At 44.0% G+C, this 19,682-nt stretch overlaps 1 protein-coding gene across 4 annotated transcripts in view; it reads right to left on the reverse strand.

Annotated features, from left to right (window-relative positions):
• The window catches only part of LOC141091148 (uncharacterized), a 207,259-nt gene that overhangs the window by 16,243 nt on the left and 171,334 nt on the right, over positions 1-19,682 (reverse strand). For 2 of the 4 annotated variants that reach the window (XM_073576546.1, XM_073576545.1), the window contains 8 exons: positions 3,978-4,141; positions 3,742-3,905; positions 3,588-3,669; positions 3,447-3,518; positions 3,247-3,330; positions 2,942-3,155; positions 2,692-2,854; positions 1,512-2,577 (listed from right to left, as the gene is read on the reverse strand). The exons of the other annotated variants lie outside the window; for them this stretch is intronic. In XM_073576546.1, coding sequence (XP_073432647.1) covers positions 1,512-2,577; positions 2,692-2,854; positions 2,942-3,155; positions 3,247-3,330; positions 3,447-3,518; positions 3,588-3,669; positions 3,742-3,905; positions 3,978-4,133 — 2,001 coding nt within the window. In that variant the 5' untranslated portion in view covers positions 4,134-4,141. Of the gene's footprint in view, positions 1-1,511; positions 2,578-2,691; positions 2,855-2,941; positions 3,156-3,246; positions 3,331-3,446; positions 3,519-3,587; positions 3,670-3,741; positions 3,906-3,977; positions 4,142-19,682 lie in introns of those variants that run through there. 4 annotated transcript variants of the gene reach the window in all.

A 19,682-nucleotide genomic window follows, 5' to 3' on the forward strand; every position in this document is an offset into this window, starting at 1 on the left:
TCCTGGCAACTGGAGAATCCTTCACCTCCCTCCATTTCCAGTTCCGGATTGGGATTTCCACTGTTGCTGGAATTGTACAACAGACCTGCCGGGCATTATGGGATTCTCTACAGGAGGAATACATCCCAGAGCCAACCCAGGAGAGGTGGCTGGAGATTGCAGAGAAGTTTCAAGAAATCTGCCAGTTTCCAAACTGCATCGGTGCCGTGGATGGCAAGCATATCAGGATTGTGAAACCCATGGGATCTGGTTCACAGTTTTACAACTATAAAAAATACTTTTCTATTGTGCTTATGGCCATTTCGGATGCAAACTGCAAATTCATTGCCGTGGACATTGGTGCATACGGTCGTTCTAACGACTCACAGGTATTCAAGATTTCCACCATGGGCCGTCGCTTGTATGGAGACAATTTTAACTTCCCACCTCCAAGACCACTCCCTGGAACAACAGGCCCACCAATGCCTTTTGTGTGCGTTGGCGACGATGCTTTTCAACTTTCTAAACACCTACTGAAACCATATGGTAGTTGTGGACTAACACACCGGAAAAGAATCTATGACTATCGGTTAACTAGAGCGCGCAGAGTGGTGGAGTGCGCGTTTGGAATTTTAACTGCCAAATGGAGAGTCCTGTTAACGGCCATGAAAATGAAAACAGAAACTGTGGATGAGGTGGTAAAGGCCTGTGTAATCCTGCACAATTTTGTCCTTTCAAAGGAACCAGTTTCCATCGATGAAAATGTGTATGAAACCACCTTGTGGGATTATGAGGAGCAAACTTTTCGGAGTACTGGTTCAGTGGCAAGAATTAGGGATACCTTTGCAGATTGTTTTGTTACACCAGAGGGACAAGTGGACTGGCAAGATGACATGATATAATTTTCTTCATACCAATTGTGAGTAATTTTTTTTTTTTTATCTGAAATTTTACCAAGTGTTTGCTTTGCACAAGCATTGTGTTTTACCATGTGATTTGGTTAGTTTTACACTTTGCAGTATTACCAATTGTTGGGTACCAAGCGTAAAGTTACAAAGTGTTATGTACCTATGTTACCAAGTGTTGTGTACCAAGCGTTTTACACTTTGAAATGTTCACAAGTGTTGGTTATCATATGTTGTGCTACCAAGTGTTTTTTTGTACCTTGTACACCACCGGTGTACTGTGAAATATTACCCAGTGTTGTGTTACCAAGTGTTGTGTTACCAAGTGTTGTGTTACCAAGTGTTGTGTTACCAAGTGTTGTGTTTACCTTTTACACCACTGGTGTAATTTGAATAAAGAAAGAAGCAAAATATAAACATCACAATAAAGTTTTTTGAAAAAAAAACTGTTTATTTCTGACAATTTGTATTAACTGGTTTTTTTTTTTATTTTTTAACCTTTTTTTGTAACTTTTTTTGGTATATATTACCTTTTTGGTAACTTTTTTTGGTATAATTACCTTTATATATTACCTTTTTTTAATTTTTTTTTGGTATATTACTTTTTTTAATTTTTTTTTTGGTATATTACAACAAATTACAAACTATGATAATGTTGGGTGGAGATAGTATTGGAGGGGTTAACAGGGTTGACCACATCGAGGGGGGGGGGGTAGGGGACTGGGGAGGGAGTTGGTGAGGACCAGAAGTGGAAGGGGGGTTTAACACATGTGGTTGGGACGGGAGTGGATGGACAGACGAGGTTTGTGGGTACATTGAAGGTGTATGTGGTGGTGGGTATGGTGAGGGCATTGGGGTATAATGCAATGGGGAAGGTAGGTACTGGGAAGAATGGAATGGGGAACTAGAGAAAAGAGAGGGAGTGGTAGGAGGAGGGACGGCTGTGTGATGGATGGTGGTGGAAGGATGGACGGGGGAAGGATGGACTGTGGAAGGATAGACAGGGGGAGGATGGACAGGGGGAGGATGGACAGGGGGAGGATGGACAGGGGGAGGATGGACAGGGGGAGGATGGACAGGGGGAGGATGGACAGGGGGAGGATGGACAGGGGGAGGATGGACAGGGGGAGGATGAGATGCTTCAGCAAGCACTTCCACTAGAGCATTGTGACAGGCTTGCATCACACGCATCTGCTGGTGAGTACTTAAACCTTCCATTTGCCGGACAACAGATTGAAAAAAGCTATGTCTCGGTGTCTGGTTTGATTCTAAATTCATCTGTTCCATGTATCTTCTGAGGTCCATGATACTTTGATTGATCATGGTCAACCCAGAAGATAACCGTTGTCCATAAGTGTGGAAACCGTGTTGAACAGTTGAGTTTAGATTCAAACAGTCAGACAAGGTCAACCTTTCCTGACTCCTCAGACGCTGCCGGCCAGAACCAAAAGTTGGTCGAGATGTTGCGGCAGTGTCTGAGGGGTGGGGAACAGGGAACAAGTCGTCACCAGCAGCTTCATGTGATGAAGTCTGCCCTGCTGCTCCAGTGCTGGTGGAGGGGATAGAGGGATGAGACAAGAGGGTAGGTACAGAGGGGTCGGATACCTCGATGTGGTCACCGGGGGCGGTCTCACTAGGGATCACTCCAGAGGGATGCAACTTTGATGCAGACTCCCGAGTGCTGCAGATGGTGCTAAAAAAGGAGAAAAAAAAATGTATATTAAAAATATTGATATTTAATTTAAGTCTGCTGAAAAAAAAATTGGTTAAACATTTCTACTACAGGAATTGTTTGGGGAATATTTACCTTCTGCACGCCATTGTAGATTGCAGGAACACCAGGGCTTTGTAGTTTTTGTACTGGGGTCCCCGGTGTCCTCCCGACGATCCACTCGGGGTCTGAATTTCTTTGTTGTAGTCCCTCTTGAAGCGATCCCAGAGCGACCGCCACCGTGTGATAACCCTGTCACCTGTGAAGCAAAAAAAAAAAAAAAAAAGGTTTAGTATTCAACACTTCACATGCTGGAAATATAAGTTACTGAAGTTGTAATACTTACGCACAAAATCCCTGGCCCTCGCACTGAGTTCTTCCCAGTTGTCAATAACTGAAGAACAGACTTCATCCCAGAGCCGTCGGGTGGTTGGTTGGTCGGCATGAAGACGGTTTGCCATGTTCCACAGCGGCTCCCGGATTTCCACCTCATGGATGAGGTCATCAGTATCAATAATGACACCCTCCTCCTGATGTCTGTGGGGAGCACGCTGTGAAACCTGTGAAGATAAAAAAAACAAAAGCAAAAAATTACATTATATTCAAACACATGATGTTCATTTAAACAATTATCAAAATAGGGTTACTTACCGTTTGCCGACCACCAGAGGCATCACCTTGACGACCCTGGGATGTCCTGGGAGTCACTCTAGTGCGGGCACCGGATTCTGAAGACTGTGGGGGAAAAAAAAATAAAAATGTTTGGATGGATGCATAGTTATGGTGTGTGCACTGTGATGAATGTTTGTGTTGGGTGTAGCATTATGTATCTGTGTATGTGCTAAGCTTACAATCTGAGCACCCCCTCCGTGTGTCTCTCCACCCTGCACGTCTCCTCCTGGAAGCTCCTCTGAATCAGCTTCCTGTTAAAACATAATAGGATAGTGTTTTTAACCACAAAAAAATTATTTTAAATAAAAATTTTTTTTTACCTCAGCTCGCTGATGATGTGAGGGGGAGCTTTCAGGAGAAGACATTACGGCTTGGGGCAGCTGCGTTGCTTCCTGAACTGATCTGCAAGTATAAACACACTTGTTAAGCTACTATACAAAGTATCAGAATAAGCTTTCAGGCTTTTATACTTACAGGGAAACTAATGGTTGGCTGGCCGTCTCTGCTGCAGCCTGGCTGGCAGTCTCTGTTGCGGTCTGGCTGGCCCTCTCTGCTGCAGCCTGGCTGGCCCTCTCTGCTGCTGCTCTCTCTGCTGCGACCCTTTCTGCTGCGGCATTGCCGTTAGTGCTTGAAGTGATCTGCAAGTATAAAGACACTTGTTAAGCTACTATACAAAGGATCATAATAAGCTTTCAGGTCTTTATACTTACAGGGAAACTAATGGTTGCCTGTACGCTGCGGTGTGGCTGTTCCTCTCTGCTGCGGTCAGGGTTGTTTCTGCTGCGGTCTGACCGGTCATGTCTGCTGCGTTGTTGATCCCTGCTGCGGTTGGGCTGGCCGTGTCTGCTTGCATGGTGGCGCTTCATTGTGTGAACTGAAAGAAAATGATATGAAAGTTTAAAAAAAAACAAACAAAAAAAAAAAAAACACATTTTGTATGTGTAATTCCCTGAAACTAATTATACGCAATTTTAAGTGTTTGCATGTCTACATTCCCTTATCTCAGAGTGTAACCAGTGATTGAAGGTGTGTAATATTTTGTGTAAACCCACTTTCTTTGTGTTTTGTAACTGAGTGTAACCAGTAATTGAAGGTGTGTAATTGCTGTGTATACCAGTTTGCATTCCCTGAAACTCTCACCGAGAGTGTAACCAGTGATTAAAGGTCTCACCGAGTGTAACCAGTGATTGAAGGCGTGTAGTGTGTAATTGCTGTGTATACCAGTGTTTGCATTCCCTGAAACTCTCAACAGAGTATGTAACCAGTGATTGAAGGTGTTTAATTTCTGTGTATACCCACTGTGTTTGCATGGTTTTGAATTCCCTGAAACTCAGTTGTGTATACCCATTTTTTCATGGTATGTTGCAATCTCACTTTTAACCACACTTGTATACCAAAACATTTTAATTACCTTTATGGTAACTTAATTTTACCTTTTTTTAAATGATACAAAGGAGATTTTTTCAAAACAATTTATTTTTTTTTTTATTATTTTTTTTTCCAAAAAATAGGAGCTACTCTGCTCTTTATTTTAAATACCACAATACATGAAAAATAAAAAAACGCAAATTTACAACAGATACATTACAAAATTAAAATATTTAAAAAAAAAAAAAACCAAACACGCATAACACACACACCCAGGCTACACACTCCAGGTGTCTTGCAGGTGGAAGATTTGCAGCGGAGTTTGAAATTCTATCAGTCAGGCTGGTGTTTGATGTCTGGTTCGGTGTCTTCAGTGTGGCTGTTGCCAGATGTCTGGGCCCAAACCACATACAATACCATTTAGGCCGGTTTCACATTTGCACTTTATAGCGCAGCGATGGCCTGCACACGTCCGCCACTAGTCCCCGCCTACTACCGCACATGAACGCTTGCGATCTGCGCACCCTATCTTTATCATAGGGTGCGCAGATGGTGCGCTGGCAGGATTTTACAGTGTGCTGCGCACTTTTGAAGGTGTGCCGTGCGCGCCAAAATGCAACATGCTGCGTTTGGTGCACAAGGGCACACCTTCAAAAGTGCGCAGCACACGGTAAAATCCTGCCAGCGCACCATCTGCGCACCCTATGATAAAGATAGGGTGCGCAGATCGCAAGCGTTCATGTGCGGTAGTAGGCGGGGATTAGTGGCGGACGTGTGCAGGCCATCGCTGCGCTATAAAGTGCAAATGTGAAATCGGCCTAAATGGTATTGAATGTGGTGTTATTGGGCCCAGACATCTACATCAAACACCAGCCTGACTGATAGTCAGGCTGGTGTTTGATGTAGATGCCTGGGCCCAATAACACCACATACAATACCATTTAGGCCAGTTTCACATTTGCACTTTATAGCGCAGCTATTTCCTGCACACGTCCGCCACTAATCCCCATCTACTAGCGCACATGAACGCTTGCAATCTGCGCACCCCATACTAAAGATAGGGTGTGCAGATCGCAAGCATCCATGTGTGCTAGTAGGCGGTGATGACCAGATGGGACGGGGATTAGTGGCGGACGTGTGCAGGTTATCACTGCGCTATAAAGTGCAAATATGAAACCAGCCTTACACCACACAATCACAGCAAGAAATACAATATTAAAGTTGTATGAAAATAACATGCAGTACACATGCACCAGAAAAAAAAAAAGATGGAAAAAAAAAAAATGCAACACACACACACACGCTCCAGGGGTCTTGCAGGTGGTAGACTTGCAGCTGTGCAGACAGGTTTTATAGCTCTAGTTCAATCTTCTATCAGGCAGGCTGCAGTCTGATATCTTGCTTGGCGTCTTCAGTGTTGCTGGTGCTGGATTGTCTGGGCCCAATTACACCACATACCATACACCACTCAATCGCAGCAATCACAGTATAAAAAATACAATATAATTACAGTTGTATGAAAATAAAAAGCAGTACACATGCAACAGAGAAAAAAAAAAAAATGGAAAAAAAAAATAAAAATGCACACACAGGCCACACACATACACACACACACACATACACACACACACACACACGCTCCAGGGGTCTTGCAGGTGGTAGACTTGCAGCTGTGCAGACAGGTTTTATAGCTCTAGTTCAATCTTCTGTCAGGCAGGCTGGAGTCTGATATCTTGCTTGGAGTATTCAATGTTGCTGGTGCCGGATTGTCTGGGCCCAATTACACCACATACCATACACCACTCAATCGCAGCAATCACAGTATAAAAAATACAATATAATTACAGTTGTATGAAAATAAAAAGCAGTACACATGCAACAGAGAAAAAAAAAAAAATGGAAAAAAAAAATAAAAATGCACACACAGGCCACACACATACACACACACACACACACACACGCTCCAGGGGTCTTGCAGGTGGTAGACAGGTTTTATAGCTCTAGTTGAATCTTCTGTCAGGCAGGCTGGAGTCGGATATCTTGCTTGGAGTCTTCAGTGTTGCTGGTGCCGGATTGTCTGGGCCCAATTACACCACATACCATACACCACTCAATCGCAGCAATCACAGCATAAAAAATACAATATAATTACAGTTGTATGAAAATAAAATGCAGTACACAAGCAACAGAAAAAAAAAATATAAAAAAAAAAAAACAGACATGCAACACTCGCAGACCACACACACACACACAGGCTACACACTTGCAGGCCATACACAGAAATGTCATAGGTATACTCACACTTGGTAAAGCTGGTACTGGCAGGCCTCTTGATATCTGTGTGGCTGCAGGCTTGGTGGGTGTCTGGCAGGCTGGGTGGTCTGGCTGGCTTGCTGTCTGGCTGCTACTGCATGTCTGGGCCCAATTAGCCCATCTTATATAGTTTTGGGACTCTCTGGAAAAGTATCTTTTTTTCTGGGCATGCGCAGTGCGATCCGCCGCCCATAGGAGCTCATTCTACCGCATGGTGGATGACGGCGGATCCGCCGTCATCCGCCATTTTGACGGCGAAAAAAAACGTTACATGCTCCGTCCCCCTCAGACAGAATCCGCAAAGAATTTTGCGGATCCGCCGAATATCGGACGCAACGGACGACCATCCGTCAAAATCCGCCAATAATGTATCCCAATGGGGAAAATGGCGGATCCGCAACAAGAAAAAGCGGATCCGCCATTTTCAAATTTTGGCGGATTTTCACTGATGGCAAAAAACTGAAGTGTGAAAGAGGCCTTAGCAGACGAGATATATTCCACAAAGTTTTACTTCCAACACCAAAAATTTTTTTTCAAGTTTAGAAAATAAAGAATTGTCTCTATGTCTGTGGAGTACAGTATACTTATGTCCAATGTGTGGCTTAATATCAGGTGAATAAACCAAGATGTCATCCAGACAACCACACATTAATCACTTAAATCTCTGAATATGTCATTAACAAAATTAAAAAAAAAACAGCTAGGGTATTACTTGGTCTGAAAGGCATCGCATGATATTCATACACTTAGTGACTAGATATTCATACACTACGTGACTGGACTGATCCTGCACCAGCCATAGCTTCTGACTGGTTATTTACACACAGCATGCTAAAGTACCTCTCATTACTTTTCCTAATTCACCATCTGTTAGCAGTTAGCAATGTATGTTCAATGTTTGCATTAAAATGCTTACAAGCTGCTGCTTTTTGCCAGTTTAAGCACTGCACCGATCCTGTCGTGTATGACGTCACTGCAGTTGTGACCAACCGGCGCACAGCTCTCTCTGGAAGTCACTTTCTCAATGAACGGCCAATTTTTCAGGAGTGGGTGAAAAGCGTAAAAGTGGTGCATGTGTTTCTATTACACTTTTTTTTTACTAAGTAGAATATTGACCACATACTGAACTCGTCTGAAATGCAAAATGAAGCTATCATAGACTTACGTTAAGAATGGAAGCAATGGTCACCTGTGTGAGCTAGTAAGAAAGAGTTGCAGCCACATAATGCAGTAGACCGGAGCAGTGCTGGAAACGGCAGAATACAGCAACTAGTGGGTATTTTAATGCCCATTATGTATAAACATTACTGAAAACTGAACAAATACAAACTGGATACTGTTGCGCTAATCTGCTAGTGGACGGACATGGAAGAAACAAAAAAAAAAAAGTGAAATGATAAATAAATCAATAAGAATTGCAGTAATTAAAGTAAAGCAAAGATAAAAAATCATGGTAAATCAAATTTAGACACAGTTATTGATGATCAACATTTCTATATAAATAGAAGAAATAACAATGTGTGGTGGTTCCGTTGATACCACAAATCGAGTATTTGGGCTATAGTTCGTACATATAGAATATAATGGACTGGTTATTTTCTATTTGTGTTCCGTTATACCTTTTTTCTTGTACCTGGAAGAGGCTGCTTTATGTTGTTAACCTGACGGTTTATGAACTTTTAATAAACCGTCTGTTTTTGCACCGCTCTGAATCATGTGTGAACTAGCACCTACCAAAAAGCCAACCCTTGCAAAATATATATATTTTTTATTGTTCATATTTTATCGTACTTTTCTAATTTTTTAAATATCTCATTAAAAAAAATAATAAAACTATATTCTCATTCATACAAATCCTGTTTTGTCAGAGCACAGAGGTGCACATTTTTGTTCTCACCTATAATAAAGATTATATAAGTTTTATGTATATATCAAATATGTTAAGCAATTGAATAATAATAATAAATAATAATACATTTTATTTCTATAGCGCCGACATATTCTGCAGCACTTTACATTTCAGAGGGGATTTGCACAGACAATAGACATTACAGCATAACAATAATCACATAGATTATAACAAATACCAAGAGGAATGAGGGCCCTGCTCGCAAGCTTACAGTCTATGAGGAAAAAGGGAGACACGAAAGGTGGGTGGTAACAGTTGCCCTGATTGTATGGACCAGCCATAATGTTAAGGGTATAACAGTACAGACACAGAGGGCTAATGGATGCATAAAGTATGTGGGAACATGATGCGGGGAACCTAGTTATGGTAAAACTTTTGGCTGTGCCACAAAGGGATAGATTAGGTTAATGCGTTGAGGCGATAGGCCAGTCTGAATAAATGTGTTTTCAGGGCACGCTTAAAATTGTAGGGATTGGGGACTAGTCGTATTTACCTGGAAAGTGCATTCCAAAGAATTGGTGCAGCACGTGTATAGTCTTGGAGACTGGAGTGGGAGGTTCTGATTATTGAGGATGCTAACCTCAGGTCATCAGCAGAATGGAGGGCACGGGTAGGGTGGTAGACTGAAAAGAGGGAGGAGATGTAGGGTGGTGCTGAGCCATGGAGAGCTTTGTGGGTTAGGGTAATAAGTTTGTACTGGATTCTGGAGTGGATGGGTAGCCAGTGTAATGACTGGCACAAGGTAGAGGCATCGGTGTAACGATTGGCGAGGAATATGATTCTGGCTGCAGCATTCAAGACAGATTGGAAGGGGGAGAGTTTGGTAAGAGGGAGACTGATTAGAAGAGAGTTATAATAGTCTAGACGAGAATGAATAAGAGAAACAGTAAGAGTTTTTGTGGAATCAAAAGTAATAATAGGTTGAATTCTAGAAACGTTTTTGAGGTGCAGATAACAAGGGCGAGCCATTGATCGGATGTGGGGGGCAAATGAAAGTTCGGAGTCAAGTATGACCCCAAGACAACGGGCATGTTGCTGGGGAGTAATAGTGGAACCACACACAGAAATGGCAATGTCGGGTATAGGTACATTAGAAGAGGGAGGAAACACAAGGAGTTCAGTCTTTGACAGGTTCAGTTTCAGATATAGTGAGAACATGATGTTAGACACAGTGATTAGACAATCGCTGGTGTTTTCTAAAAAGGCAGGCGTGATATTAGGAGAAGAAGTGTATAATTGTATAATTGGGTGTCATCAGCATAGAGATGCTACTGGAAACCAAATCTATTGATTGCATACTGCCTCTACTGGTCAAACAAAGAGAAGAGGAGGTGGCCTAGGACTGATCCTTGAGGAACCCCAACAGTAAGGGGAAGATGAGAGGAGGAGGAACCAGCAAAAGATACAGTAAAGGAGCGGTCAGAGAGATAATTGAATCATTTTTGGGACAAGTTGTATAGATTCCCCCTCCATTTTTTTTTAGGGGGGGAGGAGAAAATATCCACAAGAAGGCTTAATCTGCAGTTCTATTCAGTGGCATCAATTTGTATGGGTGGAGCTGGGAGTTTTAAATTTTCCCCTGTGGTCTTCAGTCTACATAACCGATCTGAGATTTCCATGAAACGCGAAGGTTGTGTACACCGCAGGACTTCATAGCTTCTTACTGTAATGTCACATGCTGCTCCAGCATTCTCCCACTCAGTTACCCAGGACGCTACCAGCCGAAGCACCCCTGGGGTTAAGATTGTGGTGTTGGCGCTAGTGTTGGGGTTGGGATTAAGGTTAAGGGTGTTGGCGTTAGGGCTGGAGTTAGGGATGTGTTAGGGTTGGAGTTAGAATTGCGAGGTTTCCACTGTTAAGGCACATCAGGGGGTCTCCAAACGCAACATGGTGCCTGCCATCGATTCCAGCCAATTTTGCGCTCAAAAAGTCAAAGAGTGTTTCCCTCCCTTCTGACCCCTGCCATGCACCCAAACAGTGGCTTTCCCCCATATACAGGGTATCGGCGTTCTCAGGAGAAATTGCACAACAAATTTTGTGGTCGATTTTCTCCTGATATCCTTGTGAAAATATAAAAGTTTGGGTCCAAATAATTTTTTTGTGTAAAAAGTTAAATGTTAATTTTTTCCTTCCACATTGCTTTAGCTCTTGTGATGCATCTGAAGGTTTACGAAACTTCTTGAATATGGTTTTGTGCACCTTGAGGGGTGTAGTTTTTAGAATGGTGTCACTTTTGGCTATTTTCTGTCACATTGACCCCGCAATGTCACTTCAAATATGAGGTGGTCCCTAAAAAATTGTTTTGTGAATTTTGTTGGAAAAATGAGAAATCGCTGGTCAACTTTTAACCCTTATAACTTCCTAACAAAAAAAATTATGTTTCCAAAATTGTGCTGATGTAAAGTTGGCATGTGGTAAATGCTATTTATTAACTACTTTGTGTGACACGACTCACTGATTTAAGGGTACAAAAAATAAATTTGAAAATTGCAACATTTTTAAAATTTTTGCCAAATTTCAATTTTTTCATAAATAAACGCAAGTCATATGAAAGACATTTTATCACTATCGTAAAGTACAATATTAATAGATAGCCTCAAGCACTCAATTAATGCAGTCCATAGTAAATGAAACAAAGTATATTTATTTTGGGATTCCACAGCCGCCAATGAAAAAATAGAAAAATGTCATCCCCAAACGTTTTGGCCTTTTTCAAAGGTTTTCTACATAACAGAGAAATAAACATAAACATCATTACAATATGATGATTTATAAACACAAATAACGTTACAATGTGGTAATATGCCAGTTTTTAGTTTAACTGTACATAGCCATGGTTACACATACACAGTTTTGAAAATAATCTGCACACAGTAGAAGCAATTGGTGTGAATTCACCTAAAGGAAAATAGGGGGGAAAAAACGAACACAGGCCAATATACAATTGAAAGCCAGCCTCATGTTAAACAAGAAATATATATCTCTAGCAACAGCTCAGAGAAAGGAAAAATATTTTTTGTAATCAGGGATATCAAGGAGTATATCCATAAACCATTAGGGGGAGACAGGTTAGGGAAAGGAGTATTTACAACCAGTAAATATAGAGTTAAGGTTTTCTACACAGAATGAAGATAATGGGAAGAGGGTAGTTAGGTATGTACAGGGCAAGGACAATGGAAATGATATAGTCACTATATAGGAGATGCAAAGAGACAAAAAAGACAAAAAAGCAATTACTTGTAGGTAGGGAACTCAGCGTGTGCAGTATGCACCATGCAGGCGTGGTGAAGTGTGTGCCGCGATAACGGAGATTAGACCTACCGGTAATGTTATTTCCAGGAGTCCATCCCGACAGCACCATGGGGTTAACCTTTCATCCTTACAGGGACAGGAAATACACGAGAGGTTAAAAGGTCCCCTCCCACACCACACTCCAGTGATTTTCCAAGTACCACACCAGTATGGATACAATTAAAATTTATTGAGATTTAGTACAAGCATATTGACACCAATACAAATCCTGGGGAGGGAACTACCAGTGCTGTCAGGATGGACTCCTGGAAATAACATTACCGGTAGGTCTAATCTCCGTTTTCCAGGACGTCCTATCCTGACAGCACCATGGGGAATACCAAAGTAGGAATTCGCTTAGGGTGGGACTAATGCTTGTAGCACTTTACGACCGAAGGTCGACTGGCTAGCTGTCAAAGTGTCCAACTTATAGTGTCTACAGAAAGTGTTTGGTGTAGATCAGGTGGCAGCCCTGCATATTTGATCTACTGAGGCTCCCGCCCTCTCTGCCCATGATGTCGCTATTGCCCTAGTGGAATGGGCCCTAAGTCTTACCGGTATAGGAAAACCTTCGGCCTTGTACGCCGAGGTGATAATTGCCTTAATCCACCTTGCCAGGGTCTGTGTAGCTGCGCTTTTACCCTTATTTTTACCGCCGTACTGGATAAATAGTTTTGTGTCCTGTCGCCAATCGCGGGTGACCTCTAGGTAACGGATGACTGCACGTCTAACATCCAGGGAATGGAACAGTTTTTCTTTATTATTCTTTGGGTCTGGACAAAATGAGGGTAGGATTATCTCCTGGTTTAGATTTTGCGGAGATGCTACCTTCGGGAGGAACCTCGGGTCTAGCTTGAGCACTATGTGATCCTCAAAGATCTGAATATAGGGATTCTGGACTGAGAGGGCCTGGATCTCCCCTAAGCACTTGGCTGAGGTGATCGCTACCAGAAATACGTTTTTTTGTGTGAGCTTTGTAATGTCTATCTCTGATATTGGCTCCTAAGGGGGTCTACACAGAGTTGAGGACTAGATTTAGGTCCCACGGGGGGACCGTCCTTCTTAATGTGGGTCTTAACCTCTGGGTGGCTTTGGTAAATCGTGCTATCCATGGATGGGAGGATAGGGAGAAATTGAAGGTACTTAAGGCCGCTATCTGGACTTTGAGAGTGCTCGGGGTTAGGCCCTTATCAAATCCTACCTGTAGGAAATCTAGGATTTGAGGGATATTTGGCCGAGACAGGTCTAAAGGGGCACTACCACTTTCTGAGCAGATCCTCTTCCAGATCTTACGATATATTGCCCGCGTGACAGGTTTACGGCTGGCCTGTAATGTAGAGATCACTTGGTCCGAGAGGCCACTGGACTTCAGGATGTCCCTCTCAGGATCCATGCTGCTAGTTACAAGCTTCCTGGGTTTGGGTGTTGAACTGGGCCCTGGGCAAGTAGGTCCGGCGACGTTGGTAGATGGAGTGGTCCCTTCTGAGCCATCTTCTTGAGGAGGGGAAACCAACTCCGCCGGGGTCAAAAGGGTACGATTAGCATCACCCGAGCTCCCTCCTCCTGGATCTTTCTGAGAACCCTTGGTATTATGGCGATAGGGGGGAACCCGTATAGTAGTCCCCCTCTCCAGCTCTGGTTCAAGGCGTCGATCTCTTCCGGATGGTCCGCCGGATCGAGGGAGTAGAACCTCTTCAGTTTGGTGTTTCTTCTCGTCGCGAAGAGGTCCAGTTGGGGTGTCCCCCAGCGATGGCACAAGTCCCTGAAGATCTCCTCTTTTAGCTCCCACTCGGTGGCCTGGACTTCTTGCCTGCTTAAGCAGTTGGCTATATTGTTTTGGGAGCCTTCCAGGTGTATTGCTGACAAGGAGCGAGTGTTGTTTTCTGCCCAGGTGAGGATGCGAGCTGCTAGGTCCTGAAGCCTCCCGTGCCTTGGACCCCCTTGGTGGTTAAAACTAAAAGAGAAAGAGCGCAATAGGGTCTTACCCAGGTAAAAAGAGATATAGTTCAAGCTGTTATACTCACCAATAGCAAGAGAGTTTAAGGCATAAAGGAATGGAGGTCAAAGCTGCTGCACATCCAAATGGCCACGCCATGACCATAGATCATCAGATATCAAAGAAATGCTTTTCGGATTAACCGTGCGCTGCTAGACAAAACGACTCCTTTCCAGATTGTGTATTTGTATACTTTTATTTTCCCATTTTCCCAACGCGTTTCGAAGTTTAAAACTTCTTCCTCAGGGGATGATATGTATTGGACCCCCTTGGTGGCGTAGGAAGGCTACTGCGGTCACGTTGTCCGACATGATCTTTATATGCTGGTTCTGTAGGCATAACTTGTTTCTCTTCAGCGTTTCCCAAACTGCTCGTAGTTCTCGGTAGTTTGAGGACTGTAAGCTGATATTCTTGGGCCATGTTCCTTGCAGGTATCTTCCCTCTAGGTGGGCTCCCCATCCTTCTCTGCTGGCATCCGTGGTGATGGTCACACATGGAGACAGGATCCAAGGAACCCCCTGGCTGATATTTCTGTGGTTGGTCCACCACTTCAGGGATGATCTTAAAGCTGGAGACGGCCGGAACTTCTTGTCCAGTGAGGACTGTCGTCTGTCCCATCTTGACAGGATCTCCCTCTGCAGGATTCTTGTGTGGGCCTGGCTCCACATAACGCAGGGTGTGCATGCGGTTAGGGTGCCCAGAATCTTCATCGCGGTCCTTAATGAAACCTGGTGCTGACCGAGCTGACAAACCTTGTCCATGATGGGTCTTTTCTTCTCTTCGGGTAAGAGTGAGATTCTTCTTCTGGAGTCCAACATGACCCCCAGGAATTTTTTCTGAGAACTGGGCAGTAGATCTGACTTTTCTCTGTTCAGGATCCAACCTAGGCTCTCGAGCCTGGAAATTACTGAAATGAGTTGTTCCTTCAACTCCTCCGCTGTACGGGATACCACTAAAAAGTCGTCTAAGTAAGGCACAATGATTATGCCCTCCTGTCTTAAATTTGCCACGACTTCGGCGACCAGTTTCGTAAAAACTCGAGGTGCTGACGCCAAGCCGAACAGAAGGGCCTGGAACTGAAAGTGGTAGTATCTGCCGCCTTTCTTTAGAGCGAAACGTAGGAACCTCTGAGATTGAGGATGGATGGGCACATGATAATAAGCACTTTTTAAGTCTATAGTGCACATGGAAGCGTTCTGGTCTATCAGCGGGATGGCGGTTTTCAGGGATTCCATTCGGAATCTCTTGTATCGAACCCATTGATTTAATGGTTTTAAATTTATGATGGTTCGGCTTTCTCCCGACGTTTTTTTTATCGTGAAGAGAGTTGAATAGTGCCCCTGACATCTCTCCGCTTCTGGGATGGGAACCACTACCTTGGTCTTTAATAGATCTCCTATGTCGGCCCATATAGGATCTATCAGGGCTCTGGAACGGGGTTCTGTGACCATGAATCGTGCTGGGGGGGGTTTTTGTAAACTCGAGGGAATAACCCTGGGAGATTGTATTGAGGACCCATGGGTTTTGGGAGATGAGTCGCCAAGCCCCCACAAAGTATGTGAGACGCCCCCCTACCGGTATGGCATCATTGTCTTCTGCTTCTGGAACTTTGCCCGGAACGAGACGGGAGAGCCCTACTTTTCCCCCCCTTCGAATATTCCCAGTGAGGAGATTTCCCCTTCCCTCTATATTCCTGCCTTTGGTAAGGACGGAATCTCTGAAAGGAAGACTGCTTTCTTGGTTTCTCCTCTGGAAACCCTTTTTTGTCGTCAGAGGCACTCTCTAGAATCTTATCTAAAGCCAGCCCAAATACTTTCCCCCCCCCCCCCCGAGAAGGGTATGGAACATAATTTATTTTTAGACTGGTAGTCCCCCGACCAGGTTTTCATCCATATGGCTCGACGGGCCGCGTTGGATATAGAGTTATTCCTGGCCGCAAATCTTACAGATTCCGCCGAAGCATCCGCCAGAAAACCAGTCGCGATCTTTAACAGGGGAATGCTCTCAAGGATATCGCCCCTAGGGGCTTTTTCCTTTAATTGTTATTCCATCTGGTCGATCTATAGATGCATGGACCTAGCGACTGAAGTGGCGGCTATGTTTGCTTTCATCACCGCCGCTGAGGCCTCCCAAGCCCTCTTCAAGAGCACGTCGGCCTTTTTGTCCATGGGTTCTTTGAGACTGGAAGAGTCCTCAAAGGGAATTGAGGTCTTCCTCGACACCTTAGCCACCTGAGAATCGATATTAGGCACCTCATCCCAAGTGTTGATGTCTTCCGGGTTAAATGGAAGTCGCAGTTTAAAGTCTTGCGGCACAATCAGTCTTTTCTCGGCATCCTCCCATTCTTCCAGGATCATTGCCCGGATATGGTCATTGACAGGGAAGACCTGACGGACCTTGGCTCTTAACCCCCCGAACATCGCGTCCTGGATAGATTGCTCCTTCGGGGCTTCCTCGATCTGCATCGTACTCCTCACTGCCCTGAGGAGCTCGTCCGTATTCTCTGATGTGAAGAGGTACTTTTTCCCTGTCTCCAGGGGTTCAGAGGTGATCTCGCCTTCTTCCTCTGAGTCCGTACCCCGTATATCCTCCTCTGAAGACTGGTCGGACTCCCATCTTGGTCTTTTGGATTGGGACCGTTCGGCAGATTGCGTGGGTAGCCATGCAGAGATGGAGGCCTGGACCTCCTCTCTGACCACTGTGCGCATCTCCGTGAGGAACGTGGCCTGCTCTCCTCTGATGATCCGCAGGGTGCAGCCCTCACATAAGGGTTTCTTCCATGTGCTCGGCAGCTTGCTGGCACAGATGGGGCATTTGGGCTTGCCTGATCCCCTAGATGCTGCTGCCTCCGGGGTCGGCGCCGACTTGTCCTAACAAAGAACAGGAGACCGTTTTACTAACAGCTCCTGTCTTTGAAATCACAGCCCACCATGCCCCCTACTCACGGACGCTGGGTCTGGCTCGCTGCTGCGTCCGTGTTCTCCGTCCATGATGCACTGAAGGTGACCACAGGTCTGTACCGCTGCCCCCGCTTTCTTATCCTACCTTATCTTGTGCTGGAAACGCTTCTCCCGTCCATGATGCTTCATCCTGACGACGCAGGCCCTCCTGACCGGAAGTCGTCATACCCGGCGACCGGAAGTGACGCGGCCGCCGGCTCTCGCGGGAGTTGCGCTGGGGGGAGCGATACATCGTCCCGGAGCAACGCTCCACGGGACTGTAGGCGGGAAGCCCGCCTTAGGGGGGTGCCGCACGCACCGTCCGACCGGAGGAGTTGGCGGTTGGGACCCCGATCCTACTGGCCCCGGTAAGTTGCCATTGTCTGCTGCTCTCCTGCCGCCGCCGCTGCGGCGCTCTCGTGCCTGTCCTTACAGGGACAGGAAAAACACTGGAGTGTGGTGTGGGAGGGGACCTTTTAACCTCTCGTGTATTTCCTGTCCCTGTAAGGATGAAAGGTCAACCCCATGGTGCTGTCAGGATAGGACGTCCTGGAAAGGCCTTTTTAATCGCTGTAAAAACTAGTCTGAACCCTTTCTTCTCTCTTTTCATTTATATTGTGTTCAAAACTTCATATTTCCAGTTGCCTGCCGGTGTCACTACAGTTGCCTATTGGTTTCGTTTTGTTTACTGTTGATTGCATTCATCTCAAGTGTCGCTGTTTTTGATATAAGATGGAAATTGGTATCTTATTGTATTGCATTGATATACAGTGTCCTAAACTCCATATAGCAATGACTCGCACTATATAAATGTTTCATATTTCTGTTATCTTGAAAACTTTAATAAAAACATTGTTAAAGAAAACTTAATTTCCGGATGTATCATATGATCCGGACCAGTCACATGGCAGGGAATTCTGTGTGCTGCCAGAGAGAGATGAAAGATGTAAATGAAAGTGTGCATGCACCGGAGTCTCTTGAGACTGCGGTTAGAGAATGTCAGCGGTCAACAGCGCATGCGTGGGGTCCACAAGAGGAGGAGAAATAAGAGGTCGAAAGTCGCACAAAGGGAAATTAAGGTGCTATAATAGTTAGGAATAAAAGATGAAAGACAAAGTGACAGCATATGTAAAGGGAAAAATGGATAAAGAATAACAGAAAGGGGAAGAAAAGGCAATAATAAAGGAGAAGAAGATAAAAAGGGAAAAAAGGGGGGTGAGGTGATGTGAGGCAGCAAAGGGGCAAGGATACGATCTAAGGTGATGGCAAGTGGTGACAAGATGGAATTGGTAGATGCCACTATAGGATGCCCTAGTGGATTAATGAGATCTTTGTGCACCTTAGGGAGTACATAGAATACCAGGGTTATAGGGTGAAAGCTTATCAGGTATTCTCCCAATTTGCAGTCTATGGTCCCTAATCCACAAGGTGTCGTATCTCCCTTGCTGTCTCAAAAGTACGGTCTCTATCAGATATCTTATAAGTAGTTATATCATTCAATAATGATTGGATAATAGAGACAGTGGGATTTATCCATAACTACAATTGAGCCCCCTTTATCAGCAGGTTTTACTAGGATTTGTTTATTGTCTTTAAGTGATTTAAGGGCATTTTTCTCTATAGTGGATATGTTGTGTTGAATGCGTAAAAAACCCTTATTAATGTCTTTGAGGTTGAAGTCTATGTCCCTCTTCACCAATGATATGTAAGTTTCAATAGCGTGGTATGTCCATGGAGGATTGAAGGTACTGGGTATGCGGGGATTTAATTCTTTGAGTCCAAACTGGGCTCCTTGTTGTGTGAAATGATCTCCTATGGGTGAAGTAACATCATTGTCATTAGTAGTGTTTAGGCACACGCTTCACTACACCTACATGGTGCATGCCGGTCACGCTGATTTCCCTACCTACAGATAATTGCTCTTTGTCTTTTTTGTCTTTTTGCATCTCCTATATAGTGACTATATCATTTCCCCCCCATTTTCCTTTAGGTGAATTCACACCAATTGCTTCTACTGTATGCCGATTATTTTCAACACTGTGTATGTATAACCATGGCTATGTACAGTTAAACTAAAAACTGGCCATTGCATATTACCACATTATAACTTTATTTGTGTTTATAAATCATCATATTGTAATGATGTTTATGTTTATTTCTCTGTTAAGTAGAAAACCCTTGAACAAGGACATAAAGGCTGAAACGTTGGGAATAACATTTTTCTATTTTTTCATTGACGGCTGTGGATTCCCAAAATAAATATACATTCTTTCATTTACTATGGACTGCATTAATTGAGTGCTTGAGGTTATCTATTACTACTGGACTTTTAAACTTCCTCTGAAGCACCAACTAATTATTGAGGTGTGCAATACAGTATAAGCCTCTGACCGACATTCTATAAAGTACAATATGTCACAAAAAAACAAACTAAGAATCAGTGGGATCCGATGAAGCGTGCCAGAGATATACCGTATTTTTCGGACTATAAGACGCACCGGAACATAAGACGCACCCCAATTTTCAGAAGGAAAATAGGGAAAAAAATAATAATGTGTCAAATGGGGGTCCGTCTTACAGTCCGAATTCAGCTTACCTG

Source organism: Dendrobates tinctorius, unplaced genomic scaffold (genome assembly GCF_039654945.1).
Source record: "Dendrobates tinctorius isolate UK_male_01 unplaced genomic scaffold, ASM3965494v1 ptg000049l, whole genome shotgun sequence".
NCBI classification, from domain to species: Eukaryota; Metazoa; Chordata; class Amphibia; order Anura; family Dendrobatidae; genus Dendrobates; species Dendrobates tinctorius.